The 23,167-nt window shown below is 29.8% G+C and overlaps 1 protein-coding gene across 1 annotated transcript in view; it reads left to right on the top strand.

Moving 5' to 3' along the window:
* Positions 1–1,588: 1,588 nt before the first annotated feature.
* LOC111700728 (gamma-aminobutyric acid receptor subunit beta) overlaps positions 1,589–23,167 on the top strand; it is a 36,703-nt gene continuing 15,124 nt past the window's right edge. Inside the window, exons 1-9 of the mRNA XM_023471741.1 lie at positions 1,589–1,659; positions 5,213–5,313; positions 10,939–11,006; positions 16,258–16,327; positions 17,527–17,647; positions 18,005–18,040; positions 18,570–18,619; positions 19,703–19,761; positions 22,504–22,582. Coding sequence (XP_023327509.1) covers positions 1,589–1,659; positions 5,213–5,313; positions 10,939–11,006; positions 16,258–16,327; positions 17,527–17,647; positions 18,005–18,040; positions 18,570–18,619; positions 19,703–19,761; positions 22,504–22,582 — 655 coding nt within the window. The remainder of the gene's footprint in view (positions 1,660–5,212; positions 5,314–10,938; positions 11,007–16,257; positions 16,328–17,526; positions 17,648–18,004; positions 18,041–18,569; positions 18,620–19,702; positions 19,762–22,503; positions 22,583–23,167) is intronic.

The following is a 23,167-nucleotide window of genomic DNA, read 5'->3' on the forward strand; positions in this document are numbered from 1 at the left end:
TTTGATTTTGTTACAAAGACTCAATTCCTTTGTCAAGGCTTTGTACATTTTTTCAACCAGCTTATTAACCTTCCGTCTAGGGTTTCAAAATTTTCGTTCAATCTCTTTCGCGAAAATGTGAACGAAAACGAATATTTTCGTTAATTTTCGTTAAAGAAACATTTTAACCCTGTAGCTTAATTAATAAAAAAGTTATTACGCATTTCTGATCGGTTGACTGTCCTCCACTCTACCATATGCATAATATTTTTTTTTATCACGCACCTCTGACTCTTTAGTAAAAGTAAATTTAACCTAATGTCTGACCGCGTCAACCTTGTTGCACCGGCTAGTCCTATTGAGTGTCTGCTTTATTAACCCAATGTCCGGGCGGTACAGTACAAAGGTTGACCCGGCTAGGAAATTCAAATGTATTACGGCTGCCCGTGTTATGGCAAAATTTGTTCACAACTATAATTTTGAAAAAATTTAAGCATTCTAATGTAAGTCGTTTGTAAGTTATTTAGAAAAAATAAAGGGGGGGGGGTGTGAAAGCCGTGATAGGGTTATGAACTGTTTGATTGAATACTATATTACAGCATTACCCACAAAGAATGAGACCTAAGAGATGACAGTCAGAATTTTTTGGGTCTTTGTTTATCCATGAAATGTTCCCTGCAGCTTAAAAAATATGTTTTCTTTGCCAAATCATTGAATATACCATTCAAGAACTATATTCAAGACAGAGAGTCAAGTTCAACCTTCAGATCTTAATAGTTAAAGATTTTCAAATTATCATTAAAGTCTCATCCTTTGTGTGTAACCCTGTATATTCAAGGTTCAACAACAACAACAACAGGATACCATTACTAGATCTGGAAAAAGAAATGCATAAAATCACTGATAGCCAGTTTATTTTGTTAATTTTCATACAGACTATATTGAAACTAATACACAGGGTTATCCAAAAAGGATGAGACTGTAAAGACGACCTAAAACTCTGTAAATATGACTATGCAAGGGATTACATAAGCCTTCTGCCTTAAATGTAGATTTTTAATGGCGTATTTGATGATAATGGATACAAATTTCGATTGTATCTAACAAAAATTTTGCGAAAATGGGCTAAAAAATGTCGTCGAAAGTACATCGAAATTCGCAAAAATTTTAAACGAAATTCGTTAAGTTTCGTTCGTTCATTTTCGCCAATTACTTTTAACGTAAATTTCGTTGGAAACCGTTTTGTCGAGCCATGGGAGGTAAATATTTTGTTAAGTATATTTCTAAATTTTAGATGAAAGATAACTTTAAGGTTTTCATTTCCATTTATCAAATTTTGCCAAAATTGCATGCTTTACACTGCAGGGTATAAAGCACATTTTGCAAAATTGCTGAAAGAGCAATTCTCAATTTATGATTTATTTCAGAAAGAATGTTCAGAATATGGATTGAGGATAGAATAATGTTATCCCTGCTCCCCTTGAATACCATTATGAGTTGACAGGTTGAGCTAGTTTTATACTAGCCCTCCCCCTGTCCCCGCCCATACACCTCCTCGAGGTCATAGAATACCTTCAACATCATGATGTCAACAACGACGCTCTTGAAGATGTTGATGATGAATGTTTTCATCATTCTTCAGACAATATCCATCACAAGCTCCCTTCTCTCCTCCAATAGGTTAGTCCAATTCACATTGTTTTCCACAGAAAGGGATGGTTCATTTGGTGTACTATCCCGGTTTACCATATGTAGGCTGTATGTACTGTACACAACTGTACACAACTTCCCCTAACTGTTTAAAAATCTGGCCAGTACATCAAATGAACGGAAGTTTTTAGTGATGCACACAGGGATCCAAAGGTTGCCAGGTCTCAGACAAAATCAAGTCAAGAGTTTTTCCAATTACTTCTTAAAAACTAAGGTTTAAAAGAAGAGCTAGCGATACAAAAAGTGATGGTGAGTTGGCGAGGCAGAAGAAGGGCCTACGCGTTATGATATTCCAAAGTCAACCCAAACCAAACCATATATATTTAGCATGTTGCAAAGATATAGTTATAATAAAATTTAAGTTTGTGACACAAAAACTCAGTTCCTTTTACAAAATTCTCTTTGAACTTTTTAAATATATCTTTATCTGCTTACTTGCTGCTGCTGTACATTACTAGTAGACATGGAAAACTTTTTCATAGAATACTTTTTTAAGACAATATTTTCTCAAAAAAAATAATTTTACAGGGATTTCTCAACTTTTAATCATTACATTCCTTTAAATATAAACTTTACCAGAAATAAAAATGTATTTTTTAAATTCAATATGCTTACAAAAACATATTCAACTAGTTTAAAAAATATTATTTAAGGTATAAAGAAACTGAGTTTTTGAAAAGTTTCTTGTTTTCTAATACTTAAATCTATGCAATAGGATAGCGTAGACTGTTAGATCAAATAATCTTATTTTAGAAAATCAATGGTTTACACCTTCAGGTTGCAAAGATATTATTATTAGAAAATTTGAGCTTGTGGCAAAACTCAGTTCCTTTATATTACTGTCCAGTAAACTTAACACTTGGAGAATTGAATCAGAACATCCTTTCTTTATTGAGTAGAAAAGTGACCATTTTCTATTATGCAAGAACATGTTAAACAATCCAAATAGTCATATTTTCATACTCATCGTTACTTCGGCAATTTAGAAAAGGAGAATGGTTTTATAGATTCAGAGCTGGGGAACTTTTGTGCTTGAAACATAATCATGTTCGCTTGATCTCTATATCCACTGTGAGAACTTTAAATTTAAGAATCTATAAAAGTTTAAAAACTATACCTTTCCACATTCTTATTTTATTTACTCCTCCCTTGATCACAGGTTTCTACAAACCCCCCATGATTGGGTTTGTTTATCATGCGGGATATTAACTGAAGACTAAATTAATCTGAAGATTGATATAAGATATCAAGATTGAAAATTGATCTTGATTTCGATATTATCCACAATACAAGAGTTCCAAGCTCAGGATATATTTGTTTAAAAATCAGAACTTAAGTTTTATGAATCTCAGAATTAAGCATTGATCTCCATCCTTATACCGACACACGGATTATATGGATTATATCTTCTATATCACGTCGTGGTCTGTGGTCACAACCTGCAGGGGTAACTTGAATCCTCAAATTTAAAAATGCCCACATTGGATATGGAGATCTCCAGAAATCAATTGCTTTAGATTCGCGCCATTTTATACAACAGTTTTGACTTTAGATAAATATTTATTTATTTGAACATATGAATAGTTGCAGAGACGTCTTGCTTCATTGCTTCTTAGAGATGTTTTAGATTAGATAAAAAATATATACCCTCTAAAGCATCTTATTACTTTTGAAAAATTTCAACTGAGCTGAAAACTTTAGAATAGTGGATATCAGGATTAAGGCTTAATCCACTCTTTTTCTTTCTTTCGGAATTAAATATTGCTGAATTTAATCTTCAGATTAATTATCCGACGGGATATCTGGATATTTCATTCTAAAGTTTTCAGCTCTGGTTGGATAATGATCTTGACAGAAATAATTGCAAAGACGACTTGCTTCATTGCTTTTTGGAGATGTTTTAGATTAGATAAGAAATATATCCTCTAAAGCATCTTATTACTTTTGAAATATTTCAACTGGTTGGATAATGGATATCCCTTCATTTTTTGTAATCAAACTATTGTTAATAAAAGATTATTTCGAGAATATGGACTGTTCAATTTTAATAGCCTTTATTTTTATAAATAGATCTCATAAGTCATAACCAATGTATATCAAAAATGCTGATAAAATGCCAAGTTGACCAGAATAATAATAAATAATATATTCTTTAAGGATTGTTTTATGATTTTTAGATTGATTTATGATTGTTTCATTATATCCAGACTTTTCCAATTTATTTTCTATTTGATGATATATTTTTTTTTTATTAAACAGCTGTTATTAGGCATTATTCTACTGTCTATGGATACTTAAAAACCTTTCATTTATATACAGTTTTACCAATTTTAATAAGGAACTATAATTACTTCCCTCAAAATCTAATTTTCAATACACATAATCTTTGCAACCTGACGGTGTTCACCATCTTTAAAATTTCAAACTTTGAAAATTAGAATTTGAATACTTAAAATTCTAATAATCATTAACTTTGCATTTCAGATTTCTTATTATCATTTCGAGAGATTTCTAAAAGTGTTGATCTAACAAAAAAATAAAATCAATAGATAAAAAAAGTCTGAAAAATTTAAGGGTTGAAAGGAAGAGTCTGATAAGATAAGACCATGACGGTTCCAAATTGTAAATACTTTCTAGTTTGTGTTTTGCAGACTTTTCTAGATTCTGTTGAATGAAACTATGTAGAAGGAATTCCATATTGTTTTTAACTGGTATAAATCACAAGGGGAATACAGAGAGAATCCAAACACATTAATTTCGAAATAAAAAACATTTAGAAAAAAGATAAAAGAAAAGCTAGAATAAAATGTAATTTGGATTTAAACTGTAGGAAAGTTTATGCACAATTTCACAACTCTTGCTTTGAATATAACATTTCAGAAGTTAGAATTTAAATAAAAATAGTAGTTCATTTTTTCAGGATTTTCTCCCTTATATATATCTGTCTTTTCCAAAACATAGAAGATGGAAACAAAGTCAAAATCGGTTCCGATCTATTTGAAAAAGCACAGATCATTTCACCTAACAAGTTTATTTTATGCTAAGAGCTATTTGCTTTATAACAACATCAAATACACATAAATATTGCTTTACGGTCGTCTTCCTAGTTCATAGTTTTATGCTGATCACTGAATATACTATAGTTTAAACAAATTGATTTTAAGGGACTGTTTAGGTAATTTCAAGTGACTCTATATTTATAGAGCGGGATGTCCGATTCAGAATGGTACCCCTAAAACTTTTCCATGGCGTGCATGAGATATTCATTATTTTCCCTTCGAAAACAGATTTGTTTGCATTTGCTTGACATTTCTGCTTCAAAACATTTAAGGAAATTTTCCTAAATAAATTTTCGAGTTAGAAAAGCGAAGATACTCCTCTAAATATTGATCAAATAAAGGTTTAAAGGGTTGTGAGTCTGACAAGCCCTTTTTTTAAAATGGAAGGTCATTTTAAATCACAACGATAATCCCTTTAAATATATCCCTTAACTGGAACAGATAATGGATTAACAACACAATAGTTTCAGTACTGATGAATTGGACTTCAACGACGTGAATATCTCTTCTATTCTCAACTCCTTCCAGGAGGGGTATGATAAGCGGGTTCGACCCAACTACGGGGGTAAGTAAATCAATCAATCAACATTCATTGTACAGTGTGTCCCGCTAAACATGGAAGAGAAAACATGTAGTTTTCTTGACATGTACTGCAGTATTCATTCAGGAATCTAATTATCTTGAAAGAATTATCATATGGGGAGTTCTAGTATGTCCGAAATGTGGTCTGCCTTTTTCATCTGCAACAGGAACTGAACTCTGGCCTAATAAAAATGATCAAAACATTCTAAATATTTTTCATTTTTAAATAGAAACTGTGCAGGCTCTCATTTATAATGTTTACAGGGACATACTGTATACATGCATTTAACCTTATAAAGTCTCTCATTTATAATGTTTACAGGGACATACTGTATACATGCATTTAACCTTATAAAAAAAATAAAACATGATATATTTCTAAGCAATCTGTCAAATTCAGCCAAAAATGAAAACTTTGATTTTGTTCACATTAAAAAGAGTTTTTGCCAAAATATAAGTTTTGTGATCGTTCTTTGTTTTGTTGAATAACAATATGAAATGATGGTTTAGATGATTTGAAGAAACTTCTGACAATGTTCATGTTAACTGATTGTGAAATGTTAAACATTTTGTTTGTTCTAAGTAAATCTTTGATATACTGGATAGTATAAAGTAAGTAAGGAAAGGATGCTTATATCTGCATAAGGAACCAGCTAAGGGGTTTACATTTCCTTAAAAAAATATCTCCCCCCCCCCTCCAGATTTTAGGTATATTTGAGCAGAGCAACAATTTTTGTTTTAGGTATTATTAACTTAATTGATGGAAACTATTTAATTTGGAATCTGTATCAAAACGGGTGGAAAAAATTCCAAGTTGATCTCCAATTTTTCCAATTTTTTTCCTGAGCATCAAAAATGATTAAAAAGTCCCCCAGGGGAGGGGGATGTTTATTCTTAAATATTTATATCCCTAAACACAAAGAGAATAGAATATATATTTGAGTGGAATTTACTAGAAAAAAGTGTAAAACGGCCATTTTGTTGTACTGTTCCCATACTGCAGGTGTACTTCACATATTTATGCAATATAACCTTTTGGGCCCTGGAATATCATTTTATAGAAAATCTAAAATTATTGTTAAAAGAAAACCAAATTATGAAATAGGCTGGTTTCATAATTGACCAATGATCATTTCACATAGACTCTATGCCTTTCACTTTACAAACGATGATTTTCCGTTATAACTATAAATCAAATGATGTTTTTTATTTACCTAATTAATTTTATAAAGTTTATTTAACAGCTTTAACAAATTCGAAATTGAAATGGATAGTCTAGGGAACATACTGTATTAATGTGCTCTAGTGCATATAAATTGTGAACATTTACATGATGTGTACACTTTGAACTCCCTTTCAGGCTGAAAGGAACTGACAAAATTCATACCGAGTGATTGTCTAAATTCCACTCTAATATATATTCTATTCTTTTTGCCTAAACCAGTATACAGTATTAAGGTCGCATTTAAAGGAGACCATTTATTATGGAAAGCCAACATAGATCTAGTGGAAAAAGAGCTCACAGGAAATATATTTTTCAAACATATTTGCTGTAAACTCAAAATTGAAGTTTTCCAATGGTTGTAAAATTGTTGAATGTGTAAAGTTTTAACTGGTAAACCAGTCAGGCAAATTGGAACTTCAAATAACAGAAAATTGATCAAAAATTCACTATTCGGGTTTTCTACTTTTACCAAGCAAACTTTAACAAAATTTTTATTATTTCTTAATTTAATTTTTTTAACTGGCTGGCATCTAAGTGTAGGTGGATTGAAATATTCTACCTGGGTTGGAGTAAAACCTGTTCTTTTATCAATACAGAAGTTAGGAATCATTTACGGCCCGCTGAATCCGAAACAATAAATCACCAAAAACCAAGACTATTTGGTCTAAATAATCTACAGCTTTGCTCTGACCACCCCCCCCACTAAGCCAGTGGGGTNAACCCGATGTCGTGGACCTTTGATATTTTAAACTATGAGTTTTGTTTGAATAAATAGTCTAAGTTTGAAAAATTAGAGATTTACACCACTACCAGGTTACAAAAACATAGGGATTAGAAAATTTGAGTTTGTGGCGAAAGATCAGTTCCTTTTCAAAAACTAGGATATTATGTAATTTTTGTAAATAGGTGAACACTGAACAATCCCGTATCCTTATCTTTTTTTAATAACGCCGTAATTTTACTTTTACAGAAACCTGTAGTTAAATTTATAAATAGTCCCTTTAAGGACACTGTTGTGACAGACTGGATATTTTTAGGATCAAACTTTCCCCTGAGTTGTTGTTTTAAAGATTTAGATGATTGTGGTTTCAGGTCCGGCAGTGAATGTAGGAGTATCAATGTTTGTTTTATCTATATCTGAACTCTCGGAAGTCAGCATGGTTAGCAAAATAAATATTCAAACTCACTCTTCAAATCTCGACACTCGAAAAGAAAAATAATAAGAATATTTTTCGAAGGCCGAATGCTGAAAAGTGGCATTATAAAACATTACTTAGTTACCAAAACAGGTTTAAGGAAAGAACATTTCTTTACCATTTGCTCTGCACATTTTGCTGATAATATTTATTTTGTTTTAAATAATTTAACCTGGCGATAAATAGAAGTTTCCTTTACCTTCTAGAATTTTTGTTTACTTTAAATTTTGGAGAACCCCTTAAATCTCACTTAAACCAGTGGTAGGTTCAGGAATATGAAAATAATCAAAAAGATCACGAGGAGTTTTCAGTAATACAAATACAAATTACATGTAACAGACACTGCCAAACTTTTTTTAAAAGCTTTGAGATAAAAATGTGTTACACTTTAGAACGATATGTAGTGCAACACATCTTAAATTTCAAAACGAAGATCTTGTGTTTTCTGTGGGTGGAATCTTAAATTTATAATCGTTTCACAAACCAAGGATTAACATCTTTTGGTCTGACCAATTGAGATGAATGGTTTTGTCGCCACAAAAAAAGTCTAAGCAGTCTGTCAATAAGATCGCAGTAATTCAGTTTATTTCTTTACCAATTCAAAAAGTTTCCATTGTTGATACAAAAGTTACGTCCTCTGATTTGGCCCAGATTTGTACAAAAGTTACGAGCTCTGATTTGGCCCAGATTTGTACAAAAGTTACGAGCTCTGATTTGGCCCAGATTTGTACAAAAGTTACGAGCTCTGATTTGGCCAAGATTTAGACAACAATTCACACTGGTTCCTTTAAAGGAAAGGTTTTGGCCTGAAAAGTGAAAAGGCTCCACATAAATCAAGAGAGTTTTGAAAATTGGATTCTCTTAAAGTTTGCGTTATAACACTAACTTAAAGGTAGTGTTCGCGAAAATGAAAGGGGGTATAGGCTTATGTCAAAAAATATTCAATGGTGATTGCTACAAATCTTACTTCTATCTGTTGCGTCTATAATAAGAAAATTGATAAAAACCACTCATACCGAGGAACGTAGCGTCCAAACAAATTCAGAAAAAAACTTAATTTAATTCCAAACAAATTATTCAGATATTACAACCTATAATCATCGATTTTTTCTGCTGTATATAAAACAAATAAAATATATTATGAAATATCTATATATATACAAATGCATTGAAAAAAAATCAATGTTTATTGGTTTTAATATCTGAATGATTAGTTAAGAATTAAATTGATATTTTTTGATCCATGTCGAATATTGCAACTTTCTGAATTTGCATGGACGCTACATTCTTTGGTTTGAGTTTTTTTCAACAATTTCTCCTTATAGATGCTACAGAGAAAAGTAAGATTAGTAGCGATCACCATCAAATATTTTCGACGTAAGCCTTTACACCCTTTAATTTTTTACGAGCACTCCTTTTGACTGAGACAAAAAGAAGAAAAACAAACAAAATACATGCTTTGTTAACTAACAATGGCTTTTGGTTAATTTTTGCTTTCAAATTCTGTCAGATATTCTTTTTCGATTATGAAATAGATTTAGAATATACAAATTTGTAGTATTCAAAACTTTTTAGATTTGTTGTGGATAAAAATAAAAATGATCCTTAATGATACAAAATGAATCAAAAACCTTTGATCAATTTTGGTTAAAATACTTTTTTCACTCCTTCAACTTTGATTATTTTGTTATATTCGAACTCCACTGTTTGTATTTTTAGATAGGTTTTTTTTTTATTTTCAAATGTAGTTAAATTTAAACTTTATAAACTATTTGGTTTCACGGCCAAATTTAGGGATTCAGGGTTTGAGGATGGGAAGAATTAAAAAAAATATCAACATACAGCCCATATGAGGCAACCAATAAACACCATCATCTTAATAGCTAAACCAAATTTACTTTAAAATACATAGTTTGGAACATCTTTTTAATTGGGCCCGGTAAAGATTGTTTTTTCTACGCAACACTTTTTTTTAATCAGTATCATATTACCATACAAGTATTAGGTATCTAGTTATTTTAAATACAAGAGTTGGTAGTTTTTCTTATTTGTATAATATTACCATTCTTTCTTCACATTATACTTTAGGTTTTTATATTTATATTGTTTAGCTAAATAAAGATAAATTACCAATTTTCTTAAGGTTGGCTTCCAGAATTTAGATTTTCTATCTGCAGTAATATATTCATTAATACATTAACAGCAGACTGTTATCTTGTAACAAATATTAAATGGTCAAATATAATTTGACAATTATTGTGTAAATAAAATACACCTGAATTAGTCTCATTTCTCTTATTTTAAAATATTTTTTTCTACCACTTTAAACTTTTTAAAGCAAATATTTTTTTTTCTTTTGTTGCATTTTCATGGTTAGAGAATAATATTTTTTCGGAAATGAGGAGTTCTGAATACTCAACACTTTCTTATTTACTAATTAATTTAAACTGAAATAATTGTGAAAATTAGCTTAATCATCAACAAACCTGAAGTAGATTTTTTTAAAAATAATTATTTTCAAATAATAAAAAACACTATCATGTTGAAAATGATTATGAAGAAAATACTGTACTCTCGTAATTTCTAAATAAATTAACCAGTTAATTGTATAATTACAGGGTGCATTATTAGACTGCTATAATTATTGGTAAATAATTTATAATAATACTAATTAAATGGATTCATTATTAAATTGTTTCACAACTACTTTTTCGCTACCAAGCTAGGCGTGAGTTTGTCAAATAACTATAGGAATATATTCTTATATCTGTACAGCAATTTTTAGCTTTATCTAAAAATGTAAAAGTAAGAAAAATTTAGAATTTTGATATAAAGAAGTTTTAAACCACTTTACAAATGAATGAATTCAGACAAAACAGTTGCAAATATAATGTTTTGATTTTCTTTTGATGAGATGCTTATCACTGAGTTATTTTTCAATGCAGAGAGGTAAAAATAAAATATGTTATTTTGGCATTGCGTCTCATATGTGATTTGAATGCGTTTGCAACTGCTGTAAAGTTTGAAATGTTGGTGATTTTCCTTTGTTAGTGATGATACTTAAGCACTATGGATAGAAAGGGAATTTTCCTTTCTTTTTTAATTTGATTGATTGATTGATATAGTTGACTGTATAAGTTCCTATTGTCTAATATGGCACAATTTATTAACTGTCAGGATTTTGTAGGAATCCCTGTGACTGTTGGGGTAACAATGTACATTCTTTCCATCAGTTCTGTTTCTGAAGTTATGATGGTATTAAACCAAGTGGAAGCCATCAGTATCAAGTACAAATGGAAAAAGTTTAAACCTGCAGCACTTCTCTATTTCTTAAATCATTTGTTGCAACATTTAATGAATTTAATAACGTACAAAGCAATTTAACTTCAATTCTGTTTCCACACAGATATACTGGTGTATTGATGGCTTTCCAAATTCTATGTGCATTTGTGTTAATGCTATCTTGAATGTTAAAAAAAGGTTAAAAAACAAGGTCTTGGTTAAAATCTAAATTGTTCGGGTTTCTGTTTATGCAATTAAAAAATAAACGATTTATGATTTATGTAATGCAAAATAACCCCTAAATTGATTTATCTTTTACTGATTTGAAAACCGAGACCTTCTTGGACCTGTGGCTGTTAAACATGTACACTTCTAATTGTCTTGTACTGTCCTTCACACCCTTGCAGTACATTCTACTTAAGGGCATCTCTATTTAATTGAAGAGGAAGCGCTCTGTAAATGCACACTGTTTTATTGAAATTTATTTCAGTTAAAGAGTTGCACCATTTTATTAAAAGAAAAGAATTTCTTTTTCTAACCAAAGTTTATTCAATTACCATTTTTCTTCATGTTTTCAATTACAACTTTTCCTCTCTGGTGATTTGAGTGTATTTGCAGTGTGCTAATACTTGTTCTAGAAGCTATTAGATTTACACTGTAAAAACCTTTATATTACACTTCATCTATCATAGAAACAAACCAAGAATATTAACATACACATACAGGAACTCAAAAAAATAAATCAAATATAAGATAGTGGAAAGTGCCGATACACAAAGAAATAAGCATGACACAAGAAAATATGAAAAACAAATAAAATTTTACAATGAAAGAGATTGTAAAACCAAAAACTTTAAATATAAAGTTTTCTTTCATTCCACTTAAGCACATCTCAGAAAATGTCCCAGCAATCCCCCAATATTGTCATAAAATGTCAAATTCTGGCATCGGAACCAATTTTCCATGCACTGAACTTTGCTGACACAAATTTTGCATGGGTTGGACTTTAATATTCCATTCAACTACATTAAATTCAGTAATTCAAAATATGCAGCTTGGTCTTAATGATGAAACTATATTTGTTCTCGGCTTTTCAATTCATTCTCTTAAAACGTAAACCGCTCTGTCTAGTTTAAATTTGTCAATTCCTTTAAACTTGATCGAGTCAATTATACAAATCAAAGATTTATTTTCACAAAAACAATGGAAAACATAATCCAGACCAAGGGTGTAATGCAAGGAAAGTTAATTGCGGTCGTGTATACTCTGCGTACACATTGAAACCAGTTCTCTTTGGGCGGAATTTGTAAACAAGAATAGATGCATCAGTGTTCGTTTAGTATCCGAGGAGGTTAAAAGAATTAAATTTTGATAATTTTGATAATTCACATAATATTTTTTTATGACCAGACTATTTCATTGATTTTTTATGTGAAAGATGGATCCCATGTCAGGCTTCGACATCCGTCTTGTGTTTAAATTACCGCCCAGAGACAGTACACTGCAGTACAAAAGATGTGTACACTTCTGAAATAACTTTCCTTGCATTACATCCTTGACCCAGACTGCAGATTACTCCTATCCAGATGGACAAATAGTGAGAAACCTGTTTCCTCAAAATATACGCTACACAGTATACATAAACTGTTCACAATTTTTATTAATCGAATATTGGATTAATATCCCCACTAACTATCAGTCCTAACTTCCCACCTCCCACCCCCCTATTTGGCTTTCCTGGTTTTCAGTATTGGTTCTGTGTTCATGGTTATGTTTAATAGATATTGTATCAATTTATTAAGGTTAACAATGAACTTCAAAGTATGTTGGTATCAATTTCTAAATTTTAAGTGTTTACACCAATTTCATTTGAAAGGGGTAAAGTTAGGTTAGCCTATACTAAATAATAAATACTTGAAGTGGTATTTCAGAATTAAGAGCACTGTTGAATTAGCAGTAAAAGTAAAATAGATAAATGTTTAAAGGAACAGGGTCTTTCCATGTAACAGGAAAAATTATTAAACATAGAATCTACAGCTTTTTGCTTTCAGGGGCTTATATAATTTATTAATTTATTATTTAATTTATTAATTTATTTGAAAAATGTGTCTGAACCCAAGGTTGGCAAACACTGTGAATTGTATTAACCCCTGTACAAATAATCTTTTATTATATAATATATACACATGATATATAGATCCATTGGCCTAGCTATGCATCTTGTATTGGAGAAAATAATAAAATATACAATTACTTTTGTACTCCTTGTGATGGTTTTTATAAGCAATTTTATTACAACTATTTTCTTCTGTTTATAAATAATTAATCTTTCACCATGGATTCTTTGTTTTTATTTGAACTAAGGCTGCTTTAAAAAATGGAGTCTAATACATTTAATACTGTAGATTTCCCGAAGTTATTCTTTATTTTCTATTTCTCAATTGATTTTTAGCCTTGAGCTGTTTGCTTAGGGATATACAGAGGGAGCAAACCATTCAACCCTAATTCACTTTCACATTTCTTTTTATATATTTAAATTCAAATCTTTAAAAGAGAGGAGAAGGCAAGCTATATGAATTCCTTATATCAAATTGAGATTTTGTGTAATTAGTAATTACTAACCTTATTCCGACTGAGGGGGGGGGGGGGTCACTGTGACCTATATTTTTTTTTGCGATAACTCAAAAAGTATTTTTCTGAGGTTGTCCAAATTTTTTGACTTTTCTAACTAGGGTTTTATTCCTATTGCCTAAGAGTAAGTCCTCAGGCATACTGCCTGAATGCATTATTTTACCTTTACCAGACTAAATATAAATAAAGACCTACTTTATAACTCTTTGGAAAGACTACAACACAAGAAAGTAGATTTAAATTCAAGTCTTTAATTACGAAAAGAATGTTATAAACATAAAAATTACTGAGATATTCATAATTTATTTTTTCTTCACAATTTTTATTAATATAATTGTAATTTCAAAATGCTTTCTGTAGTTCGATGTTGCGAACAAAATGTTTTTTTTTTAACAGTGTGCCACATGTTTTTTTTGTTATAATTTTCTTTTCTTAAAGGGACTGTAAGCGTAATTTCAAGTGATCCTTCATACAAATATGACAATACCCGATTCACTGTGATTTGAAGGTTTCAAGCTCTCAAACAAAAATCTATGAGAATTTTGCCAATTACTTCTTAAAAACCAAAGCTAACAACGAGTGCTTTATATAGTGCTAAACTGTACATGTAAAGGTCTAGAATAAAGCATAGGTGAGTTAGAGCGGTAAAATCAAAGCCTAAGGCGTTGCGACACTTCAAAGTCGACCCTGTCTTAAAAATTGATGACATTTTTTTTCACAGCGTTATCCTTTAAACCGTTGACTTATCATCAAGGCCATAGTACTCTGTGTGTTTATACCTTAAACAATGACCCAGTTATTGTAAAACGGTTATTGAACTCAACACAGCTGATTTTTCATATATATAGGGTTATTAATCGTTTTTGAAAACGATCGTTAAACGATCGTTTTTTGTTTCGTTTCTTTTTTGGAAAAAACCATCGTTTTTAAAAACAACCCACTCGTTTTGAACTTTTAGAAAACGAATAGTTTTTTTATACGATTGTTTTCAAAAAAACTATCGTTTTTGAATTTTTTTCATTGATAAATATGTTAACGATCGTAACGAAGTGACGTCGTTAACAATCGTTAACGAAACGGCGAGTTTTATAAAAACGACCATTTTGCAAATTGATTGTCTTGAAAACGACCGTTTTGAAAAAACGAACTTTTTAAAAAACAATCGTTTCGTTTTCCTTTGTTTCTGTTGTCGTTACAGAACAAAACGATAGTAAAACGTTAACATCCCTACATGTATACCTTGACCAGATATTTTTTGTCCAAAGAGGGTTTTAAAAATGTGCTTCTATGTAGAAAGAAACAAATAAAATTTAAAAAAGTTCGCAAATTAAGTTTTCAAAAATTAAAAATCATTTCTGTAGATTAATATCAGTCAAAGGTTTAATGGAGTACTGTTGTGAATCCGACATTCCAGTCTTTTTAAATGAAGGGTCAAGTGAAATTCCACCTACGGTCCCTTTAAAGTAAAAAGGATAAAATGATTAAAAGCCCCCTCCCCTCCTCTCCCCTCCCCTCTCCTGTTTTCTCTCCAAGATAGAAGTTTATAGGGCAGATAAACAGTTGATAAAACTGGGTTTATCACCAGCATTACACGCCTTCATTTTATACACTGATACACTCAACCATCTCTTTTCACAACAAAATTTTACCAAATAAATTTAGATAACAAAATTCAACAAATAACTAGTTATTTTTGTAATTCTAAAATTATTTTCCTTTAAGCAAAGTTCATAGTTTTTGCCACAAACTTAAGTATTCTAGTTCCTTTATTTTTGCAACCTGATGGTGTAAACCTTTGATTATTTGATTTATTAGAAATCATAGTTTGAATAATCTGAGGTCTACGATTAGAAAATCAGAGTTTGTGGCAAATACTCAATTCCTTTAAATAAAAAATTAAAATTTTTGTTTTCCTAATTCTAAAACTATATTTTCATTCAGCAAAGTTCAGAGAAATTTGAATTTAAAAAAACAAAAGCTATCATCTATCACTATTATACACCCTAAAAGAGAAAAATTTATTTATGTTTATAATCAAAACAATGAAAAATTAAAATGTACTTTATCAATTACCAAGGGCTAACGGTTAGAGCAGAAAATGTGAATTTATCTGCTAAGATTAAGGTTTCGGGTTGTATAAAACAAAACTAAAAACATAAAAAATTGCATGGCTAATCAGATTTTTGGAATGATTTTGCATGATTATTTTTTTTTTTTTTGAAGCGCATGAACATGCAACACATGATTATATGCTTGAGTCTCCGACATTATCATTGCATACATCAAAAACTAAATCCAAAAGAGCATCAATGACCTTCAGGGGCTCAATCTGCAAAATTTTTAAATTAATGTTTTTTTTTTAATAATTGGTATAATCATCATGAACTATAAATTGGTAGATATATATTGATCATATTCTGAATCAATATTTTATTCTGAAAATGTTTACTTTTACAGAAATATTAAACCAGACATTTCAAGGCAGCATAAATAAAATGTAAAATTTTTAAATCTGTAAAAAATATAAGCTACACTGAACCACTGTGTTGAAAGATGGTCTATATATGTGAGTCATATTTCCCCTTATATTTAGGATTTTACTCTGGATATGTACTTCCGACAATTCTGGAGAGATCCAAGGTTACAGTTTGAAAAGAAAAAAGGTATCTTTATCATGCTTTAAACGTTGGACTAAGGTCCATTTAAATTTGAGCCGGAACAAACCCTTGTACCAGCCTGTCCAAGTATCGGTTCGACCCTATTATATGAATGCTTGGTTTCAATTTTGATGGCGCGGCCAGACTTTTTACAGTACCCTGCTTATGAAAGACCTATTTGCTCTATCCTTCTAGCTTGGTTTAATGTGTTTAAACAGTTATTTTAGATAGGGCTCTGTGTCATGTTTGAAGGATACAAAATTGCGCATAGTTATAAAGAAACTTTTATAAATGAGAAGAAATAACATGAAAAAAAAATATTTTTTGTTTGATATATGAATTATTTCAAATGTAAAAAAATGTGCAATATAGAATATGGAACAAACAAATTTGATTCGTTAAAATTTAACTTTGAATCGGTGGTTCAAATTTGAACCAGCAGTTGGTATAGTTCAGCAACGTGGCTTAAATTCATTAAATTCGGTCCTTAATTGGGCTCTTAAATTGATGCAATTAAAGAACTATTTTAGCAAAGTTTCTCAGGCAACACAATGCTTTGCTATGTCCTTAAAAAACAAGAAACAAGTAAAATTTTGATATGGCTGACTAATGCTTGGAAGCTAGTAATCAGAATTTGTAATGTTTTTAATTTCAAAATCACTTGTGAAAGATAATTAAAAGTCTCTTGAATTTAAGGAATTGTAATCTAAATTCTAATTGCACACCCTGTGAAGTGCAGTAGTGTCAAGGTTTATGTTTAAACCCAGCTATTTAAACTTACTGTTTACAGTGCTCTCAACTTAATGTACTAAAAGTCTTTTAACAACTTTAAAATGGAGAAATATATGTTTTACCGACTTTGCTTCAATTTTACTGACTATATCAAGAAATTTACAATTTTCTCTATTCATTAAATTGAAAAAGTACTTTAAGTTATTTGGCGACAATGAAAAAAATTAGCTTAAGGTCTGAATTTGTGAATATTGTCAATATTGAACGCTTGATCTTGATATCCAACGTGGGTATACTTTTAAATTTGAGAATCAACTCTTGATCAATAAATGAAAGTAATAACTGGAGGGTTTGTTCACCATGTATTATCGAATAGGAATAAAGTTGATCCGTAGATCTTCATAAGATGGAGATTATGCATTGATCCCAAGATTGACAACACAAAAGTTCTGACATTTGATTTTTCCTTTAAGGTCTAGAGAAGCTAGTGGTTGGAGCTGAGTACATAAATCTTATCTGGACTCCGGATACGTTCTTCGTTAATGAAAAAACAGCTTACTTCCACAAAGCAACAACGGAAAATCAGTTTTTAAGGCAGGTTATTTTTTAATTATTGCAACAATTTTTTAGAGCTATTTTCATAAAAATTTTGAAAGTTTTTATTAACTTAACTAAACTGTCGAATAAATCATCATAAAACAAGCATTACTTAGACTTCAATATTATTTTGTTTTGAAATTTCCGTTTTATTTTAAAAAGTTTCGCATAGTCTTATTGATTTAAAATTTAAAATATATTTTAAATTAAACTTGTTTTAATTAACCATTAAAATGCACTCCTTCCTATATTGTTTGGAGTTCCAAGAGAGAACAAGCAATTCTCCTGTCTGCCTTTTAATGTTTAATTAAAACAAGTTTAATTTAAAATTTAAAATATATTTCTGTTGAACAGGATCCTTCATACGGGAGAGATCTTGAGAAGTATCAGGTATAGTTATACAATTAATTAATACTATTAATGTTATTTTCACTTTTTTAATCTGCAGAAACGTAGGTTTGTAATTGTTGAACATTTTGTTTACAAGTTGTTTTATTTAAGGCACATTAATATTTACTTTCTAGAGGTCGTAGAATATAAATATTCACAATCGAGTTAATGAAAAACGATTTGGATATTTTCCAGGAATGAATGTGACGTCAGCGGCGTTGAGTTTACTCAACGATTTTAAGGGTACCCTTTAAATCGGGAATGAATGCTCCTTTTAAAATGGAAGGACACCTGAAATTAAAGGTTTTTTCTTTGTCAAAAATAAAGGAATGGAGTTTTTGCTACACACTCTGATGTTCTAATCCCGATTTCGCTTATAATGGGCCAACCAATCAAAACAACCAACTCTGGTTTGGTGGGTCCAAACTACAAAGTAAATTGTGATTTTTTATTTGTATTATCTCGTGATATAGGGGTTAGAAAATCAGAGTTTGTGGCAAAAATTCAATATCTTTACACTTTTGTTTAGATTAACTATTACTGCCTCCTGCCCTATGGACCTTCAATATTTCCCACCGTGTATGTTCATTTTTAAGCATGCACACTCTTAAATGTAGCATTTTTTTAATAAGATATAACACGCACCGTGTTTGTAATATCTACAGTAATACTCCTGATAAGTATGCTATCTTTCAATAATTAATTTAGTTTTTTCCTCACGAACTGCTTTATTATAAATATTTGAATATAAACTTACAAATAATTCAGAAATGGAAAAAATACGTAAAAAAATGTATCTTTTAAAATCTATTCCGACTTTATTGATTTATTTATCTATATTTGTATGCACATGATAACTCGTTAATAAACTTTTGTGATAAATTCATATGTTCAACAATCTTGTAAACGATAAATGATACGTAAATAAATATCTAGATTTCAAAAAATTTTACCCCTCAACAATGTGTGCTTGAAATGTTAGATTTAAATCACGACGGGATCTGAAAGTTGTTGCTTAGCCGAGTTTTAAAAATGTTCCTAATTCTAAAAAACCGAAGTTCTTTGTACTCTGAAATGAGCCGACAATCTTTTAAAACATTTTTGGAATATCTAATCTTTCTCTATCATTTACTTGTTATCTTTATCCAGTGGTGTCCATAAAATTGTGGAATATTGTTGAAACACAGATATTGTGCAGTGTCCACAGACCCATTTCACTTCATAAGATGAATACTAATAAAGCTATTTGCTTTATAACAAAAAAAAATACACATTAGCATGGTTAAATTTTGTTTTTCCTTTTCCACAGTTTTATAAATCTCACTGTAATTTCTATGCAGGTACAAACAAGTTAATTCAAAGTTTATATGCTTCATAATTTTATTTAAACAAGCAAACCTGAATTTGTTAGTAAACTTTTGATTCATCAGTCTATTGCATGTATTTCTGAAATATAGAAGATGACTTTGCAATCATAAATCTATGCATAACTTTAAATTAAAAGAATGTCTGGATGAACTTTTAATTTTCGATAAAACTAAATTTTCCTTCATAACAAAAACAGGTTTACAATAGAGATCTATTAATTATTATTGTCATTTTTACTCTTGATATCATTAATATCTTTTGCTTTAATAATATTCTTATCTTTTCTTATTATAGTTGGATATACAATGAATGATATTCGGTATGAATGGAATGATGGCCTTAATTCAGTTCAGGTAATTAAAAAACAATGTACAGTCATAATTAATTAGAAAGACCTGGAATTAATTTACAAATAATGGGACGACTTTACGATGAAATTTTACAAATATGACTGTTAAAACGATAATCACAAAATTACCCTAGTCCTCCGATTTTCAAAATGTGGTCTGCCTTTTCTGAGGATTAAAAGTCGTCTGATTATCTGTCAATTAATACCGTTTATTACCGATCATGACTGTATATTACAGAAAAATAATGTCAATGATATGGCAAAGCAGAAAACTAGCCGATTTAGAGTCTCAAAAGAGTGTTTTGAAACTTTTCAAACAAAAAACGTTTTGTTTAAAAAAATGTTAACTTTCAATTTGTCCAGATTTTGAAAATTCTAGAACAAATAAATAGATTAATTTAATATTTAATCAGCTGACTGAAATTAACTTTAAGTTATTAGTAAACGAAAGTTTACTGAATGGCCCCTATCAGCTAAGCTAACAAAGCAGACTGAAAAATATATTATCAAAAGCTCTATGTCTGAAACAGAAGACAGTAAAACTGATTAAAACCGTGTTTAGAAAATCCAGTTTTCAATTTTTCACAATTTAATGTTTTTAGAATTTTCTCCATTTATGATTATAATTGATCCATTGCTGAACGCCAAAGAATATTAAAGAAACCCCCGTTTTTTTATGTTGGGGGTGGGGGGTATGTTTTTTTGAGTTCCTGGTATATCTTTTTGGTTTCCCTGATTGTTTGAGGTTTAACTCCCTTCTCACTTTCCTCTTGATCAATGTTGCTTGATCCTCTACACTTCTCTTGTTACATGATTATAAGCCAAAAAGCCTGTTTATGGTCGATTTAGATGATAATGCAGACATTTGCATAAGTAGCAGAACAAGTTGTACTTCCCTTGTCTTATTTTATTTTTAATATTTCCACGAAGATAACTCTAAAAAGATAAACAAAAGAAAGTTTGAAGAGACATTTATATTTATTTGAAGTAACTTCTCCAACTGCAGAAAATAAAGAAGAAAAAAAACTATTTTTTAAATGTGAATTTTTGAACCCAGAAGATATTTGATCTAACGGACTGCAGTGGTAATTTCAAGTGACCTTCCATATTCCCGACTCAAAATGATACCCTTTAAACCTTTAAAGGGAGTGTTCACGAAAAATGAAAGTGGGTATAGGTTTTCATATCAAATATACATAACAAATATACATTCAAAATATACATTCAAAATATACATTCAAAATATACATTCCAAATGTACCTTATAAATATACATTCCAAATATACATTCAAAATATATATTACAAATATAAATTCCAAATATACCTTCAAAATATAAATTCAAAATATACATTCAAAATATACCTTCCAAGGATACATTCAAAATATACATTCAAAATATACATTCAAAATGTACCTTCCAAATATACATTCCAAATATACATTCCAAATATACATTCCAAATATAAATTCCAAATATACATTTAAAATATACATTTAAAATATACATTCAAAATATACATTCAAAATATACATTCAAAATATACATTCAAAATGTACCTTTCAAATATACATTCCAAATATACTTCCAAATGTACATTCAAAATATACATTTAAAATATACATTCAAAATATACATTCAAAATATACCCTCCAAATATACATTCAAAATATAAATTTCAAATATACATTCAAAATATATATTACAAATATAAATTTCAAATATACCTTCAAAATATAAATTCCAAATATACATTCAAAATATACCTTCCAAGTATACATTCAAAATATACCTTTCAAATGTACATTCCAAATATACATTCAAAATATACATTCAAAATATACCTTCCAAATGTAAATTCCAAATATACATTCCAAATATACATACAAAATATACATTCAAAATATACCTTCCAAATATACATTCCAAATATACATTCCAAATATACATTCCAAATATACATTCAAAATATTCATTCAAAATATACATTCAAAATGTACCTTCAAAATATACATTCCAAATATACATTCCAAATATACTTCCAAATATACATTCAAAGTATACATTTAAAATATACCTTCCAAATATACATTCAAAATATACATTCAAAATATACTTTCCAAGTATACATTCAAAATATAAATTCCAAATATACATTCAAAATATTAATTCCAAATATAAATTCCAATTATACATTCCAAATATACATTCCAAATATACATACAAAATATACCTTCCAAATATACATTCAAAATATACCTTCCAAATATACATCAAAAATATAAATTCCAAATATACATTCCAAATATAAATTCCATCTATACATTTAAAATATAGATTTCAAATATACCTTCCAAATATACATTCAAAATATACCTTCCAAATATACATTCAAAATATAGATTCCAAATAACCATATCTAAATTAATTTTGCAATAGAGTTAAAACTTTGAAACCACAACAATCTTAAACTCCACCAAGACAATTTAAGAAGATTTTGAAAAAAAGATTATGAAAATTAAAAATAATATATAAAAATTAGGACAACCGTACTGAAACAAACGTACACTCTTGATACCAATTCCATTGATCAACTAGTTTTTAAACTATTTTTATTTTTAACTATGTTAACAGTCCTTTTCTTTAAGCTTGGACCAATCAGAGGCAACATCAAAAATCTTGTGATATGTTCCGACCCTTTTCTTAATAAATGTTAGAATAAATTTCACAGAGTAAATTATATAGGTATCTGGTGATGTTTCTTTACCCCAGTTCAAGGTGCTCGGGCACAGGCAGAAGACTATAGAAGCTAGCTTATCAACAGGTTAATTCAAATCACGGGGTGGAGGGGGGGAAATGTTTACAGGGGCGTATACAGGAATCATAAAGGATAACATTATTAGAACTTTTCCAAGAGGGGGGAGAGGACTAAGCCCGCAATGCCCCCCCCCACCCTCTATCCTCGAATACGCCACAGGATATTGACCTGAGCTGAAAATTTAAAAAGCTTGAACCCAATTCAAAGCTCAAGTTAAGGTTCTAGATGGCCTAGCCTAGGGTTTAGTAAAAACCAACCCCTTTGGGGGTTTCGCTCTTAAAGGCTCGGGTCTTCAACAGCTGATGGTCGTAAATTTGATAAAAAAAACTATTATGTTTGGACATTTAAAACCTTGGAATTATTTGTCGTGTCAAATTTGATCTAAGGTATTAAATAAACATAAAACTATGAAAATAATGTATATACCTGATCTTAAAATAATGTACATACCTGATCTTAAAGGAATTGAGTCCTTGCCACAAATTCGGTTTCTTATCCGGCCCTATATCTTTTGAACCCTATGTCGTAAACCTTTGATATTACAAACTTATATTATTTGATCTAACAGAAGTCATAGTTTGAAATGTCAAA

Source organism: Eurytemora carolleeae, unplaced genomic scaffold (genome assembly GCF_000591075.1).
Source record: "Eurytemora carolleeae unplaced genomic scaffold, Eaff_2.0 scaffold415, whole genome shotgun sequence".
Lineage (NCBI taxonomy): Eukaryota > Metazoa > Arthropoda > Copepoda > Calanoida > Temoridae > Eurytemora > Eurytemora carolleeae.